The sequence below is a fragment of the Phaethon lepturus genome, unplaced genomic scaffold, assembly GCF_000687285.1.
Source record: "Phaethon lepturus isolate BGI_N335 unplaced genomic scaffold, ASM68728v1 scaffold6059, whole genome shotgun sequence".
In the NCBI taxonomy this organism is placed as follows: domain Eukaryota; kingdom Metazoa; phylum Chordata; class Aves; order Phaethontiformes; family Phaethontidae; genus Phaethon; species Phaethon lepturus.
The window spans coordinates 34,834-50,475 of record NW_010562641.1 but is presented as its reverse complement, the minus strand read 5'-3'; the positions used below and the strand labels follow the sequence as shown (position 1 = coordinate 50,475).

Genomic DNA, 15,642 nt, shown 5'->3' with positions numbered 1-15,642 from the left:
AAAGAAAATTGCATTAAAGCCTGAAAGTCTTTATTCTTAAATGCAAACATTAAGTCAATAATAAAGAAAAAATCCCTTAATTTTGACTTGAGTTCTCCATGTTGGCACACAGACACTCTGCTCTAGCAGACACCCTGAGCCTTTGGGTGGTGGTAGTACCACTGTCACTTCTGAGGCCATAATTTTGTAGGCCACATTTTTGTAGGCCACACTTCTGAGGAAAGCAAAACTGTGAATGCTTTTCAGTTTCAGATACAGAAAAGAAACCAGCGACAATGCTAAAAACATGTCACCTGCAACACTGAAAGTACAATTCAGCCTTATGAGTTCGTTTACTATTTGTCTTCATTGCTCAAGTTGCCAAAAAATGATTCACCTTCCCTAGTTATATAATCACTACTTACTGGGTTGACATGGGTTAATTGAGAACTAGACTATAATCAACTGATTTAGGCCTTGACTTTCCACTAGATATGTCAAATTTCATCTAATTGCATGTGGTGTGGAACTGAATAGGGCGAAACAGGGAAAGAAACATAGGAATAATGTACCTATATGTCTGTCTTCTCTTGAGGGAAGTGTGAAAGAAATTGAATTCTGAAGTCTTCCTTGGGTGGATCTACAGGGTGCAACATAGTGTCATGTTAAAGATTTCTGAGATAGCACAGAGCAATCCAACATGTCTGTCTGGCATTGCACAGGGCTGTGGAGAGATACTAGCCTGGGACCCCAGCAACAGGATAGCTCCATCAGCATGACAGTCAATTTGGGATAATGAAAAGTCAACACAAAGGTCTCGGTGACTGCTGGCATCAGCCTTCCCCTACACATAACTCCTGTCTTTCAGTAGTAAAGACAAAAACCCCTAAATGTGTGTAAAGCCAGACAGACACATCAGCAAAGGGCAGGGGTCATCCTATTGTTTGGTTGTTACGTAAGTGATACTTCATATCATTAAGAACAATTTCAGTCATATGACTTGGAAAATATTTCCTTTTTTTCCAGGTATAGAAAATTTGGTAATTATATTTTATATTTTCCTGCAAATAGCTTTCTCTTATTTGTCTGCAGGGAGGGCCTGTATTTACAGTTAAAGTACATTACTGGTGTGAACACAGGACAGTCCTTACAGAGATCAGAAAAGATCCTGAAGCCACCTGCTTTCTCAAAGCCGGTTCTTGTGATGTAAAACTGTGTGCTGGTTTTGGCTGGGATAGAGTTAATTTTCTACATAGTATCTAGTATGGAGATATGTTTTGGATTTGTGCTGGAAAGAGTCTTGATAATACAGGATATTTTCATTACTGCTAAGCAGTGCTTACACAGAGTCAAGGCCTTTTCTGCTGCTCATCCCACCCCACCAGTGCATGGGCTGGGGGTGCACAGGAAGCTGGGAGGGGACACAGCCGGGACAGCTGACCCCAGCTGGCCAAAGGGATGGATATTCCATACCATACAATGTCATGCTCAGCATATAAGCTGGGGGAAGAAAAAGGAAGGGGTGGACCTTCGGAGTGATAGTGTTTGTCTTCCCAAGTAACTGTTACGTGTGATGGGGCCCTGCTTTCTTGGAGATGGCTGAACACATGCCTGCACATGGGACACAGTGAATGAATTCCTTGGTTTGCTTTGCTTGTATGTGCGGCTTTTGCTTTACCTATTAAATTGTCTTTATCTCAACCCATGAGTTTTCTCTTTTACCCTTCCTACTCTCTTCCCCATCCCACCGTGGGGGAGTGAGCGAGTAGCTGTGTGGTGCTTAGTTGCCAGCTGGGCTTAAACCATGGCAAACTGGGACAACCACATCATAAGTAAGTAAAAAGTGATGTCTTATAATGACTACGAATCATTCTGCAAATCATCCCGTGCCATTGGGTTGTATTGCAGAATAATACATTTGTCATTTCCCGGCTCTGAAGGGAGAGGGCGGTATTTACACCCACACTCGCACACACTTAATCTGTATAGCTCATTCTGCACTGTCATAGTAATATCTTTGGAGTCTGCTACAAGAGAATATAATTATGTTTATATTTTATATAAATATAATTTTAATATATCATCTAGTGTAGTGGTGTCATGTAAATTAAAGCAGACATCTTACTTGGTTGGTATTACAGGCAGGATATAGACACTTGTAATAGGAATATTAGGACTGGTATAAATGAAATATGAATGGAAATGTGCGTATACACACCAGAAGAGTCTTAGAAGAATGGCCTGTGATTTGAATGATGAACATTTGTTCACAGGAATAAAATTGAGGAAAGTGGTGTTTACATCAAGACCAGAAGGTTTTCACTCACATAAAAACACAGCACAGACAGCTAGTGAGTGGAACACCCTCTAAATCTGACAACAGGAGGATGACTGCAAGGTTACAGCACATCACATACGCCTTTCCTTTTCCTACGAGCCCACCAAGGAAACAGACTGTAGTCATAAAGATTCCAAACAAGCAAAACCAGATAATGACCTTGCCTAAAGATTACGGAGGCCTGAAGTAGAAGAGGGTCCAGAGGAGGGCCACAAAAATGATTGGAACAGTTCTCTTATGAGGACAGGCTGACAGAGTTGGGGTTGTTCAGCGTGGAGAAAAGGCTCCGGGGAGACCTTGTTACAGCCTTCCAGTATTTCAAGGGGACTTATGAGAAAGATGGGGACAGACTTTTAGCAGGACCTGTTGTGACAGGACAAGGGGTAATGGTTTTAAACTAAAATAGGGTAGATTTCAACTACATCTAAGGAAGAAATTTTTGACAATGAGGGTGGTGAAGCACTGGCACAGGTTGCCCAGGGAGGTGGTAGATGCCCCATCCCTGGAAACATTCCAGGTCAGGTTGGACGGGGCTCTGAGGAACCTGATCTAGTTGAAGATGTCCCTGCTCATTGTAGGGGGGTTGGACTAGATGATCTTTAAAGGTCCCTTCCAACCCTAGATTCTATGATTCTAAGTAAATAAGGTTCTGAGGCAAAGAAAAGCCCCGTAACAACTGATGATTGCTAAAGGGTGTAAAAGATCTGTCCAAAAACTATTTCAGCAAGAAGAACCTAAAAGACATGATGAAGACTTGCTAGTTGGTGTCCCTTATTCTCTGTGTCACTCACAAATGATCCTGACCAGACCACTTGAACACACATCCTGATGCTTTCTACATGGGTGTGAGTCAATGAAATCTATGAGAGAATGAGTGGGAGTGGATAAAATTGACGTACTTAAAGATCCTGTAAATAAAGATCACCTTCCCCTTGCATAAGGTCTGTAATTGTCATACTCATTTCCTACAGGGAGAAACGGGTAAACTGTATGTTGTCAAAATCAGAAGTTCATTTTTCCTTCATCTGCTCAGTAGCAAAACCACCACTCTGACCTCTCTGCAGCTGGGCATGTGCAGGAGAGCAAACTGTTCCTACTAGATGGTGACACCACAAACCTCTGCATTAATATAGGTCTGGCCAAAGTGTTCTGTATTAGGATATCTAGAAACAAGTAAAGGCAGATGACACTGAACAGAACCCAAGTCTAATTAAAAAAGAGAAGGAATATTAAGACAATATTTGAGTGTACAGGGTTAGGGTTAGGAAAGCCACAGCAGCTCCATCACCAGCAAAAAGGCAACTAAGGAGAATGTGAGCTTGCTGCTGAAGGGGCATGGATGACATGGAAAAGGTTGAGATACTTAATGCTTTCTTTGCCTTGGTCTTGCCTGATAACCCAGGTCCCTGAGACCAGAGGGAAAGTCTGGAGCAAGGAAGACTTACCCTCAGTGGGGGAGGATCAAGTTAGGGAACATTTGAGCAAAGTGGATGTACACAATTATGTTCGTTGGACCTGGTTAATGCCTGGATTCGACAGGAATGAATAACAGTGCTGCAGTCTGTGCTATTTCAATCTTCCAGCTGTGAGAAACAGCAGTAGCCAAGTGCTCTTTTTGTGTGAATTTATGCACTTTGGAAAGAAGACAGGTAAGTAGTCTAATTACAGTAGCTCAGGCTAATTTCTCTCTGTTGGTATTAAAGACAAGCAAATACTTATGACTGAGCATCTCCCACATAAATCTACAAAAACAACTACAAGGTCTAAGACTGCAAGACAGTATTTCCTGAAATAATTGGAAACAGGATAAAACATGGATCCATATAAAAAAAATTTCCATTTTACACATAGATATATACACCTCTACACTGACACATGCATGTACACACCTGCATACAGACATGTTCCAAACTTGTATCTGTCTCATCCTTAAAACAAGCAGTGACTAACACTGACAGAATACTCTTTTTCCAACTAATAATTAAGATTAGTATTCAGGACGATTTTCATCTATGTATCATAAAACCCAATAATTTCAATAAAACAGAGAAAGTATTATTTCACCTAAAATTTGAGTGTTGACTGTTCTGCTCACACAGAATTCTGGAATATTTCTTTTTTCAACAAGATTACTATTTGTTTTCCTGGAGATGTTATTTCTTCAAATAACAATATTGAATAATGATTTAAAGATGGTTAATTTAATTCTAATGGAATTATTTACAAAGTTGAGATGATCTTTTTTGAGGTTTTTCACTCTGCTTTTGAATTTCATAAACTTCTATAATTACAACTCTATTCCTTTTCTCTGTTTTACACCAAATTACTTAGATTGAATCCATTATTGTTTGGCTTAGATGATCTAGTTCCTGAATAAAAATAAAATAATTGTGAGATGTTCAGTTTTTAATAATGGAATTTCAGTGTTTATTAAGGTTATTAGTAAACTATTATGAACACTGCACTTCAAAAATTATGTTACCACTCATTTATTTTTTTACTGTAGAATCATACATTACATTACTTATGTTATTCCTCAAGAAAACAACATTGCATTTGCATCAAACTGATTATCACTGTGTTATGTTGCTTAGATACTGTAAATTTCAAGTTTAATGCATTTTATGTAGGCATTTTACTTGCAAATAGCAAGCATTGCTTCACAGAATACATACTCGGAAAACATTTGTTATAATCTGCAATTTACAACCTATTATGGAGAAGGAACAATGGAGTTTCTTGAGACAAGGTTTTATATGTTCAGCAATATTAAAGCTTTATCAAAATACTCAACACATACCTGTTCCCAGGCAAAGACATGTTGATTGAAGTAGAACTGAATTTGTTCATTGGCAATGTTGATACAGAGTTGTTCAAAAGAATTTTTTTTGAAATTCTCAAAGCCAAAGATATCAAGAATTCCGATGTTCAAACCATCATCGTTTCCACTGCAAAGATTAAATAAACTTTCTATTGTTGTATCTTTATTTTACACTGACTAGCTTCATTATTATTTCACAAAAGGAAATAATGGGCTAAATCTGTATGCAAGTTAAACAGGATAATTTTTGCTAAAACATATACCTCTTAAAATAACAATCAGTTTTTGTTTCAAATACAATAAATGCACATCAATTCAAAGATGACTGTATTTGCAGACCAGATACACTGAATCACATAATGATCAAGTCAACTGATAAGCATATAAAGGATTTACAATTTTATTTTTAAACTAATATTTGCTAATTATTCTACTGTAAAAAGCTGACTCCAGTACAGAAACAACATACAGTTCTTTTTGTTTCTCTTGTAATAAAACAGGCTTTACTCACCACCATCTCGAAATTAAAGACTGCTGTCATTAAACATTATTTCCTCATATTATTTATTCACAACAATTACATATACCTCTTAAAATAACAATCAGTTTTTGTTTCAAATACAATAAATGCACATCAATTCAAAGATGACTGTATTTGCAGACCAGATACACTGAATCACATAATGATCAAGTCAACTGATAAGCATATAAAGGATTTACAATTTTATTTTTAAACTAATATTTGCTAATTATTCTACTGTAAAAAGCTGTAAAAACAACAATTAAAACTGCTTATTTTAACATGAAAGTCAAAAGAATGAATAGTTAGACCTTTTATGCATCTAAATAACTACTTTAAGCACTGGAGTGTAATATGAATATAAATTACCAATTAAGTTCCAGAGAAGTACTACTACTAAAAACTTCAGTTTGAAATTTTAGCTAAGGCATTCTGAGACATAAGTGGTCATTTCTGCAACTGGAAAAAAAGGTCTAATATTTGTATTTATTTGCTGAAACAAAAAATTAAGAAAGTGCAATTTTATATCAAACTGAAGTTGTCATTAGTGTCTTTTCCTAGCTAAATCAAAAAAAAAAATCAATTCTATCTATAAAAACCCTTGGAGGGGCTATATGTAACCTATTTTATTTTATTTTATTTTTTTAGGAAATCGGATACGAAGAACTAGCCTCAAGATACTCATGAATAGCACTTGAACCTCTTTGTGAAGCCCATCTCAAAAATGGAACTGTTTTATTGTGGAGGGATCAAAATTATTGACTTTGACCTGAATTTTCTGACTATCTTATCTGTCTGGAAATTACATTTTTGGTGAATAGACTGCTGAAATTTGTCTGCTCTGTTCCTTCTCAGAGCTAATTACATAAAAATAGCAAACACAAATTATTTTACTATCACAAAACCAAAGCAGACTTCTGTTTGTTTTGTGGTTTTTTTTTTTTTTTTTTTTTGAGTTTTTAAAGTGAACATTTCAGGTTGAACTTTCTCCCTCCTCACCAGCTTAATAAGAATTCAATTTGAAAAGTGCTCAGTAACAGGCACATGAGAGAGGCACACAGGCTACCAGTGCTGCCCCATCTATTGTGAATTTTATCCTACCACTTACTGGTTAAAGTTCTATTTATTGCTGCTCTGCTGTTACCGAATATTTGAAAGGTTAGAAAAATTTTAGGATTGCAGCCTTGGCTTTCTGCTGATGTTTCAAAAAAAAAAAAAATTCCAGAAAATCCAGATTTGCAAACCAAAGCTATTTATTATTGATATTCCTCTTCAGGTAGTTACAAGTTCACCACTATCCACTGCTATTGTCAGCCAATGAGGGCCCTAATCTATAGGATCTATAATGCAAGCCAAATAATTTCTTCTTTGATTAATTTGCAAAATGTTTTATATCCTCATTCCACATATCTTTCTTGTCTCTGTGTTTAAAATGTCATCTTGTAAAGGTAGGGTGGACATTAACCTCAGCAAATGTGTTTGGAAACTACTCTTACACATATATGAAACCACGCTCATAACAACAGCAACAGAAGCAACAGCATCAGTGCAAATAAGAGCAGAATTTGACCTATGTAATCAAGAGAAGAATGTCAAAAGTTGACCCTGAAAAAGTATAACGGAAAAAGTAGTTAGTATGTAATTTACAAAGGGTTAAACGAGTAAAGGTCAAACAAGAAAACACCAGGCGCCTGTGCTATCCCTATCTACGGTATTTTCACTGCATACTATGAATAGGACAAAACCTTTTTTTTTAATATGGTGGTGTCATAAACAAAAAGGTAGCAGAGAAAAAGTAGATGAGAACATTAAATGCTCTAGTGTAAACAGTATTATTCCCACAGAAAATCTCTCTTTATTCTGGAAAATCTTCTTTTACCTTAAATGTTTGTCAGGTTTGAGTAAAGTGTTGATGCGATTGACTATCCAGCTAAAGAGGCGCCCATACAGTGCTTTGGCCATGGCATCTCTGACATCAGTGGCTTTTTCCACAGTGTTGGGACGAATAATTGTTTCTCCTCGAGTCACTACACAGTGAGAAGTGAGGGCCTCTTGCAGTTCATCTGCCTGAATACACAGCAAGGATGCACCTAGGAAGCAAGGTCACAGTCAGAGCTCAGAGGCAGATTTTGGAAAGAAAAATACACATTTTTGCAAACAAAGCTGCAAGTGCAACTTATTATGAATAAGGGCCAAATCAGAGTCTCGAACTATGACTAATGAGGGTGTTCACGCCAAATAACTGTCAGTATCTAATTTAGTCACCAACCTTGCTAGCTTCCACTGCAGTCAATGAGTACGTGATTCAAAGCAGAGGCCTTTAGGTTCTAAACTGTTTTATCAAGGAGGCTACTTCTCCAAATTGTCTACTGAGAAATGGTAGGGATCTAGGTGACTATGTCAGAAGTACGTAAGTTGTGAGGTGTGAATATCCCTCTCAGTTATAATCCATCCATATAAGCCACTGCTGTACTCGTTTTGCTCCAAAAAAGGGGTGCTTCTTCCCCGGTTCCACAGTATTTTTCTATCTATGGCAGGAAAACGTGTAAGAAGATAGTGCGAAGGCTTCATTATCTCCCCACCTGTAATTACTGAGAAAGAGTAGCAACTTTCTTGAGAATCTTTGCCCCTTTCCTTCTTCTGCCTCCTGGCAGCCTGTAGTGTAAGGTAACCCTTCCAAAGGATCAGTGAGCCATATTTCAACAGGCACATGTGGGGAACAAGTAATGAGTTTCTGAGAAAGAAACTGGGAAAAAACTATTCAACGTGTTAATGAGGTTCTCCATCAAATGTTCAAATAACCTTGGAAAAATTCCAAAGATTTTCTTTTCAGGCATCTGCAGTATTAGTCATGTTTCCTGAATGCCAGTGAACTGTTTAGTCAAATAAGGTGCATAACATGGAAATTTTTTCTTTTCGCGTTTGAATTTATGTGGGCTTGGAATTAATCTATCTTCAGCATTTAATTATTCTTGCAAAATTTCCATATGAATACAGTTTTCATTGATAACTCTCTTGCAATAAAAGAAATTCGCTATCAAAACACTAAAGGAAAACAATCTTAAATCAAGAAGAAACACTCACAATTCTCCAGGGCTACTGGATTGGAAATGTTGCTCTTGTCAATCATGTGTTCAGATACCACTGCAGAAAATTCAATGTTGCCCACATTTAAAATGGCAGCCAGGACACTGTACACACTTCCAAGTTCCTGAAAAGTATATTAAAAAGGATGCAATAGCCAGATAGATATGTCACTTTGGTTTGTGCGATGCGCACGTGTGTTGTGTCCCGTTGTGCGCCACACACTATTAGGAATACTGTTCTCAGCAGTTATTCCCTGCTCTGTACCCAGCATAGTCTTTCAAGCATAAGACACCTGAAGAGGGCAAGACAAACTATAGCCTCATCTCCCTTCCATACTTGTGGTCAGGACAGAACTGACATGGAGTAGGGGAAGCACAAAACAGTGATGAGCATAATCCTCTTACACAGAAAGAATTTGAAGGCTATTTATATCTACCCTTCACTGTGTCTGTAGGCACAAGCATGTCTAAAAATGTAATACCTAGATCAACAAGAATATAAAAAATCTGCATCTATGTTTCTTGGATCATGGAAACAAAGGTACTCCAAATAATAGGTCTGCAATGGCTGCCACCAATGTCATTGGAAAAAGTTTCACTGGGAGAAGAGTGAGACCTCAAATCTCTGATTTGGCAAAGCACTTTACCCTTCAAAATGTCATTTAGGAACTGTGTAGTCACCAAAGCACTTCAGTATGGACTTTACTTAAACATATTTAAATTTCAAATGATTTTGTAGGTTCTGACGAGGGATTCTGCCTTGAAAGAGGCTAATATTAGTCTGGACAGTGAAGTGATCTATACAGTAAATGATTAAAATACAATCATATTTGCAATTAACGAAATAATGCTTTCATTTAAGGTTTGACTTAGATTTGAACCGTGAATTTTCATCTGAACTGTGAACATTTATCAGCATACTTGATGATCTCTGAGTATTTTCTACTCAGAAATGCTGAGGTATTCCTGTAAAGCAGACTAGGTTTTAAGCTATGAATCCATGATATTCTATTTTGAGGCACGCAGTAATAGTGTTTTTTATAAATAGCAGGTTTATAAGTTTTATAGATGAAGCAGTTTTATAAATTTGATTCATATTTTATAATGATGGGCTTTTTATAATTGCATGGCATTTTATCCCTCATATTCAATAGTCTTCTGGTACCACATCAGACACCATTTACTCAGATAAAATCCTTAATTGCTCTAGAATATTTGACCTTGTCCTCAACATTTTTGGAAGTAAATCTAGTAGTTAATAAATTAATTATTCCAGTGACAGCAAGACAAACTAGATAAGCTCACTCTAAAAAATTATGCTCAGAATAATAGGCACATAGTTTACCTAGGTTTACCAGTCACTTTCATTTTAAGCTTAGGGACGCAGATGAAATGCAAAGAAATGGATAGCTTAACTTCTGCCATTATACCATAGAGTATGTATGGCTGCTGACATTTTTGTACCCTTTTTCAGTGTGTTTGAAATCTGGCTTGATCTGTCTCATACAGCATGATTATTGTTCACCTCAGGCAATCCTTTCCTATTAATTTTGCCATGCAGCCTGAAATAAAACTGTGATTTTAAGACAGGGAGTACTGACAGTAGTTACTATTAAAGCCTGCCAGTCAGTTAAAAACAGATTTCAAAGAAATAAAGCCTTGTTTAGGTCTCAGTTTTAATTGGAGTGGAAAAGATATTCTGTCCAAGGTTTTCTGCTAATAAAACATGGAACATGCTTATATAGAACCTCCTCTGTGCACTGGCATGAATGTCAAAGCTTAAGGCTGCATTACTAAAAAGTGAACTTAGAAAAGGAACTCATTGTCTTACAGTATCTTTTTCTCACTGAAAATAAATTGTCTCTGCACATGCATCCTATATCAGAACCTCAGTGGGGGAAGAAGACTTCTCTGTTCCTTCACTCTTGCAAACACAGCCTCAGAGAGGCTAATTCATCCTGTGGAGAATGGAAGACAGGCTAACATGGATGGGGCTAACGTAACCACAGTTAGATTGCCTATGGTACTCAACCTGCTTCTGAAACTGTGGGGCTTCTGCAGGTAGGTAGTTCTTTACAGATTCAGCCCACGGTGGCTTGCTGAGTTAATCAAGTGAAGATCCATGCTAGAACTGCACAATGTGGCCAGTGACCTAGTTCTAACTGGATCTTCAGTATGTAAGGAAGGTCTCTTTTGGATGATCAGGATTATTGTTTCCATCCAAGTGAACAAAAACAGACTTGCTGCTTTTCATGGTGTAAATTAGGACTTAGCAAGGTCTCTGGTGCTGTGACAAAACTACTATCAGTGCTGAACTGTGCATATCCTTCCACGCTGCTTCTCCAAAGGTGAAAGTACAGGTATGAAAGGATGTGATAGTACAGGTGTGATAATACTAAGTGCAGTTGTGAATTAGCATGTAGAGGAGAAAGAGACTGTGAACTCCACTGCTACTACAACTTAATGCAAAATGAGCATGGAGGAACAGAATATGTGAGTAAACCTGTTCTGCTAGCTATTCAAATATTTACATTGAGGGAAGCCAGGAATATTCAACTGAAGTGACTGTGAAAAGCTCCTTACAACATGCAGTTTTGTCAAAGAAATTCAAATATATATCCATTCTGCAGCACTAGTGCTGTATTTCACAGATACTGTAAGGATCATCATTTGTAATACATAGAGTCAGTGGTAAACTGCAGCTGTGATGCACCACTTCTAAGAAGAGAGAACTAGGGTGCAGGATGGAGTTTCCTTCCCTTGCATCCTACTTCATAAATCCAGAGGCCTGTTTTTATTTTAATTATACCAAAGACAGCCTGAGAAGAGGGGTTTAATGGCCAGCAGAATAATGGTATGAGATCACAAAGAAAGAATGGGCTCAGTTAATGTTTAGTGATGAGATTCACTCCAAAGGGATGTAAAAACTTCATTCAATTTTACCCCTGGAGTTGTGAAAATGTATTGAGTTCATCAAAACTCAGATCAACTCAATGAATTTTTAAAACTCTCACGATGGACTTAATCCTAAAAGAGATGAGGCTCATATTCACAGGCCTAAAATTATAGGCTAATAAATAGTTACAACATCATTTTCCATGCATTTAATTTGCAAGAACCTCCTTTTCCCAAATACTCAGCTGTGCTGTGTTTACTGATTTCAAAGTTTTGTTGACTTTTGTTAGTTTATCAATGCCTTGAAACCTTAAAAATATAAATGTGATAATATAACAGTAAGTTGACCATGCAATATCCTGAAACATAAACACACTACTGTGAAAGGAAGACAATAACAAGGGAGATTATTTGAATGTTTTATATAAGTTTTTCCTGATTAAGGTAGCCATTAAAGTTCACCAAAAAAAAGGGTTATCAGCACTCACCTCCAGTGTAAAACCTATGACTTTGAAGCACTGTTCAATTAATTCAAACTGAGACTTATAAAAGCTATTGTTCATGAAATCTTGCACTATTCTGAAATGATCATTTTGCAGATATCTGAAAGAGTTAATGGATATAGAGTTAGAATGTAAACGAGGCTGAGAATTCAACACTGCATTTCTTAGTATCAATTTATGTAAAAATAAACTGCATTACCTGGGAGGTCTATATTCTGGCAGTTTATAATGTGCCAGTTTTTTCTTTTCTGCCAGACCAGCATAAATATAATAAAAAATATGGAAATTTTTCTCTCCTCTGAAACAACAGAAACAACAATCTGGTTTAGTAATGTAACTATGTTACATTTACTGATGACATACATACTATTATTAAATGTTATTAAAAGAACAGGCAAGGTTCATGCAAACTGACAGCGGACCTTGAAAAAAGCTTTACTACACAAGTTCCTGTGAAGTGAACACCCTTTCTCTGTTGGTTGTATGTTTGTTCTGAAGCTGCCAGGGTGGCTGCTTGGTGCTACAAGCAGCTAAATGCTGCTCTGCCTTTGTTGCAATTGGTAGATGCTGGGTGAGATCTTGCACATTGCTCACCCACCCACATTAAATGGACTGTTTAACCTCCAGTTATTTTTTAAAAATCTTCTGACCATGGGAGAGAAGTCCCGATTCACCGAATCCAGTATGTTTGCTGTGTCCTTTAGCCCTGAACCAAGAAAGCACATAAGCAGACATCCAGCAAAGGGCCTTATGACTTGGCATGCTTTGCTTAAAAGTTAGGTGCCCAAACCCAGGACAGAATGTTTATATGCACATCCAAGCTTCCTGTGCACCTTATCAGGAAGAACTGGATGCTTTGGTGGAAATCTGCAACCACCACTGAACCTTGAGATGGCCAAGTCAGTCACTATGAAACGGCTAAAAGGAATTGTGTTCAAACCCCTGGTTTCTGCATGAGCTGAGGCGCGTGTCTCAGGAGCACCACTACATTCTTCTGTGAAATGGGATCAGAGCCCAGTGCACGGGACTGCCTAGATCAGAGGCCAGTGCCAACTTAGTTTGTGTATTTAACTGTGGACAGTCAGTAGTAGAAAACAAGATCGATTTAAGGAGCAGGAGCAGATGCCTTATCTTTCACCTCAGTATCTTAACCACTAGGTTGCATAGCCATACTTTGCACAGTCTCTGAAACCTCACTGTATCCTGATGGTTTGTGTATTCTCTTGGAAAGGTAGGGGAACCTGGAGGTTCAAAATCTCTTGGCTTGAAGTGGGTCTGGAACTTAGGTCTCCCATTTTCTGGGTAATCAGTCACTGGTTTTCTGCAAAAAGCCATTCCTAGCTCTCCATGTGAGTTTGGGAGTCATGTTCTCCCAGAAAAGCAGAAGAGACTGCCCTTGCCATGCAGGTACCTGAACACCAGTTCTCTGCACTGGCACAGCTGTATGGACCAGCCACACAGACAGCTCAGTGAAGAGGAGAACACACTCGACACAAACAGCTTCAGACAGCCTTGCAAGTTCATGCCTCAAAATTTAACCTCCTACAGTGGCTCTCATGCTAAACAGTTTGGTGGCATTTTCTTATGAATTCAGACATCTGAACACCTCTCTAAATAGCATTTGAGGCACGTAAATGCTTTGCTGACTTCCTGTCTCAGCATGTGGCTAAATATAAATACAAACTGACCGCCACAGAAAAAAAAAACATGAAAAGTTACGAAAAAGTGGTATTTTAAGGAAAAAGTGGATTTAATTCTGAAAAAGCAGTTTCTGTGCTTATGTTCAACTGGGGAAAAAACATAATTTCATAAAATTGCCTCTAACTTTAAATTGTTTACTGAAACATTCCAAGTGATACTTAGATGTTCTTCATGCCACAAAGCTACAACAGGCAACAAGGTCATGCAGAACTACAAAAAAGAGTAAAAGTGAGTAAGAGGTCAGCAAGGCGAAACGTTTAAGTCAGTGACAACATTCCTTGTCTCAAACTGTTTATCTTATTGTTATTATGGCAGAAACAGAGTTAACAAAATATTTTTTGTCTGGATGTGCTATATATTAGCATAGAAAATACATGTAAATAATTTAAATTAATTTGAAATGCCATTTAATTTTTCTGTCATTTTATATTGTGAGATACACACATGACAGAGATGGATCTGTTCTTCAGTTGGTCCATAACCCTTTATAACCAAATCCTACTAGATGCTCCAAACCTGAAAATGAGCACTTTGCAAACAAAGAAACAAAAAACCTGCAATAGTACAGGAAACACAGAGGAATTAAATCCAAGTGATATACTTAATACAACACTTCAAACTTTCACAAACAAATTTATAACTGAGCTATTAGAAAGTTTTTAATTCTTTACGCATTCTGATACACTTTATATATCACATACGCATTTTTATGAGATTTGTTTAAATAACCCAGGTGGCAATAAAAAAAAAATCAGGAGTAGCTTTCAGCTAGCTTACAGATTTATAAGCAATTAATGTATCATTTATAAGAAAAAAATCTCAGTACCTTATTTATGTTTGTGTTTTGATCCAAAATAATTTCCTGCATTGTAGGCCTACTCTGTAACCTCCAAATCAGGTCAAATTTTTTTTTTTTATACTTACACTGCCTGGTGGACGACTCTGGATTTTTCAAGGAGATACTCTGAAATCTGAGCTCCTACTACAGTGCCACCACAAGTGAATTTCATTTCCAAGTATTTTCCAAATCTGCTTGAGTTATCGTTGATGATAGTGCCTGCATTCCCAAATGCTTCTACGAGGTTATTCACCTGGAGAATCTTCTCCTGTAAAGTCCTGTTATTAGCCTGGATATGAAAAAGAGATTGCTTAAAATTATCAGTAATCATTCAAATACATTAATTCTTAAGTGTTCCTTTCCTCTTCTAGTTGATAAAAGTGTGGCATCATCAGGGCTGCCATTCCCATGTGAATTATATGGAAGGATAGGCATGCATGTGCCATGAAACCTGTCAGAATATAGCAACCTGCAGAACTAATGGCTAGCTGGAAGAGATAACACATATAATGATAACGACAACAGCAGAACCAATCAATTTCTGTGGTCCAGCACTCTGCGATGGCTGGCCTGATTTTAGGATCCTTGTTAGCATCTGCTTACTGCTGCACTGCACCATACCAATAGATCAGTTTGCTTGCACCTCACCTGGGACATAGAAAAATGGCATTTTATTTAGACAACTATGGTGGTCACTTCCCAGAATGACCATGTCCCACTGACAGCAATCTGGTTGTAGAAGGAGGTGAAAAGCTAGAAGAGGATTTTATTTAGTACAGCTTGGGTAATTTGAAGACACTCAATTAAACAAGGGACAGACTAAGTCACAGCCCTCACTGCAGTGGGAACTTCCTTGTGGAATTCCCAAAATATTTTCAAGTGATCCTAGTTCAGGAGCGAGGAAGAGGTAGATAGATCAGCATCATGTCCCAATCTGACGTTACAGAAGTCCTTTGGAAAA

The 15,642-nt window shown here is 37.6% G+C and overlaps 1 protein-coding gene across 1 annotated transcript in view; it reads right to left on the bottom strand.

The window, feature by feature from the left end:
- The window catches only part of MYO3A (myosin IIIA), a gene marked incomplete at both ends in the record, with an annotated part of 82,365 nt that overhangs the window by 32,821 nt on the left and 33,902 nt on the right, over window positions 1–15,642 (bottom strand). The window contains 6 exons of the mRNA XM_010294327.1: window positions 5,118–5,265; window positions 7,538–7,748; window positions 8,743–8,869; window positions 12,128–12,242; window positions 12,342–12,440; window positions 14,768–14,970. Coding sequence (XP_010292629.1) covers window positions 5,118–5,265; window positions 7,538–7,748; window positions 8,743–8,869; window positions 12,128–12,242; window positions 12,342–12,440; window positions 14,768–14,970 — 903 coding nt within the window. The remainder of the gene's footprint in view (window positions 1–5,117; window positions 5,266–7,537; window positions 7,749–8,742; window positions 8,870–12,127; window positions 12,243–12,341; window positions 12,441–14,767; window positions 14,971–15,642) is intronic.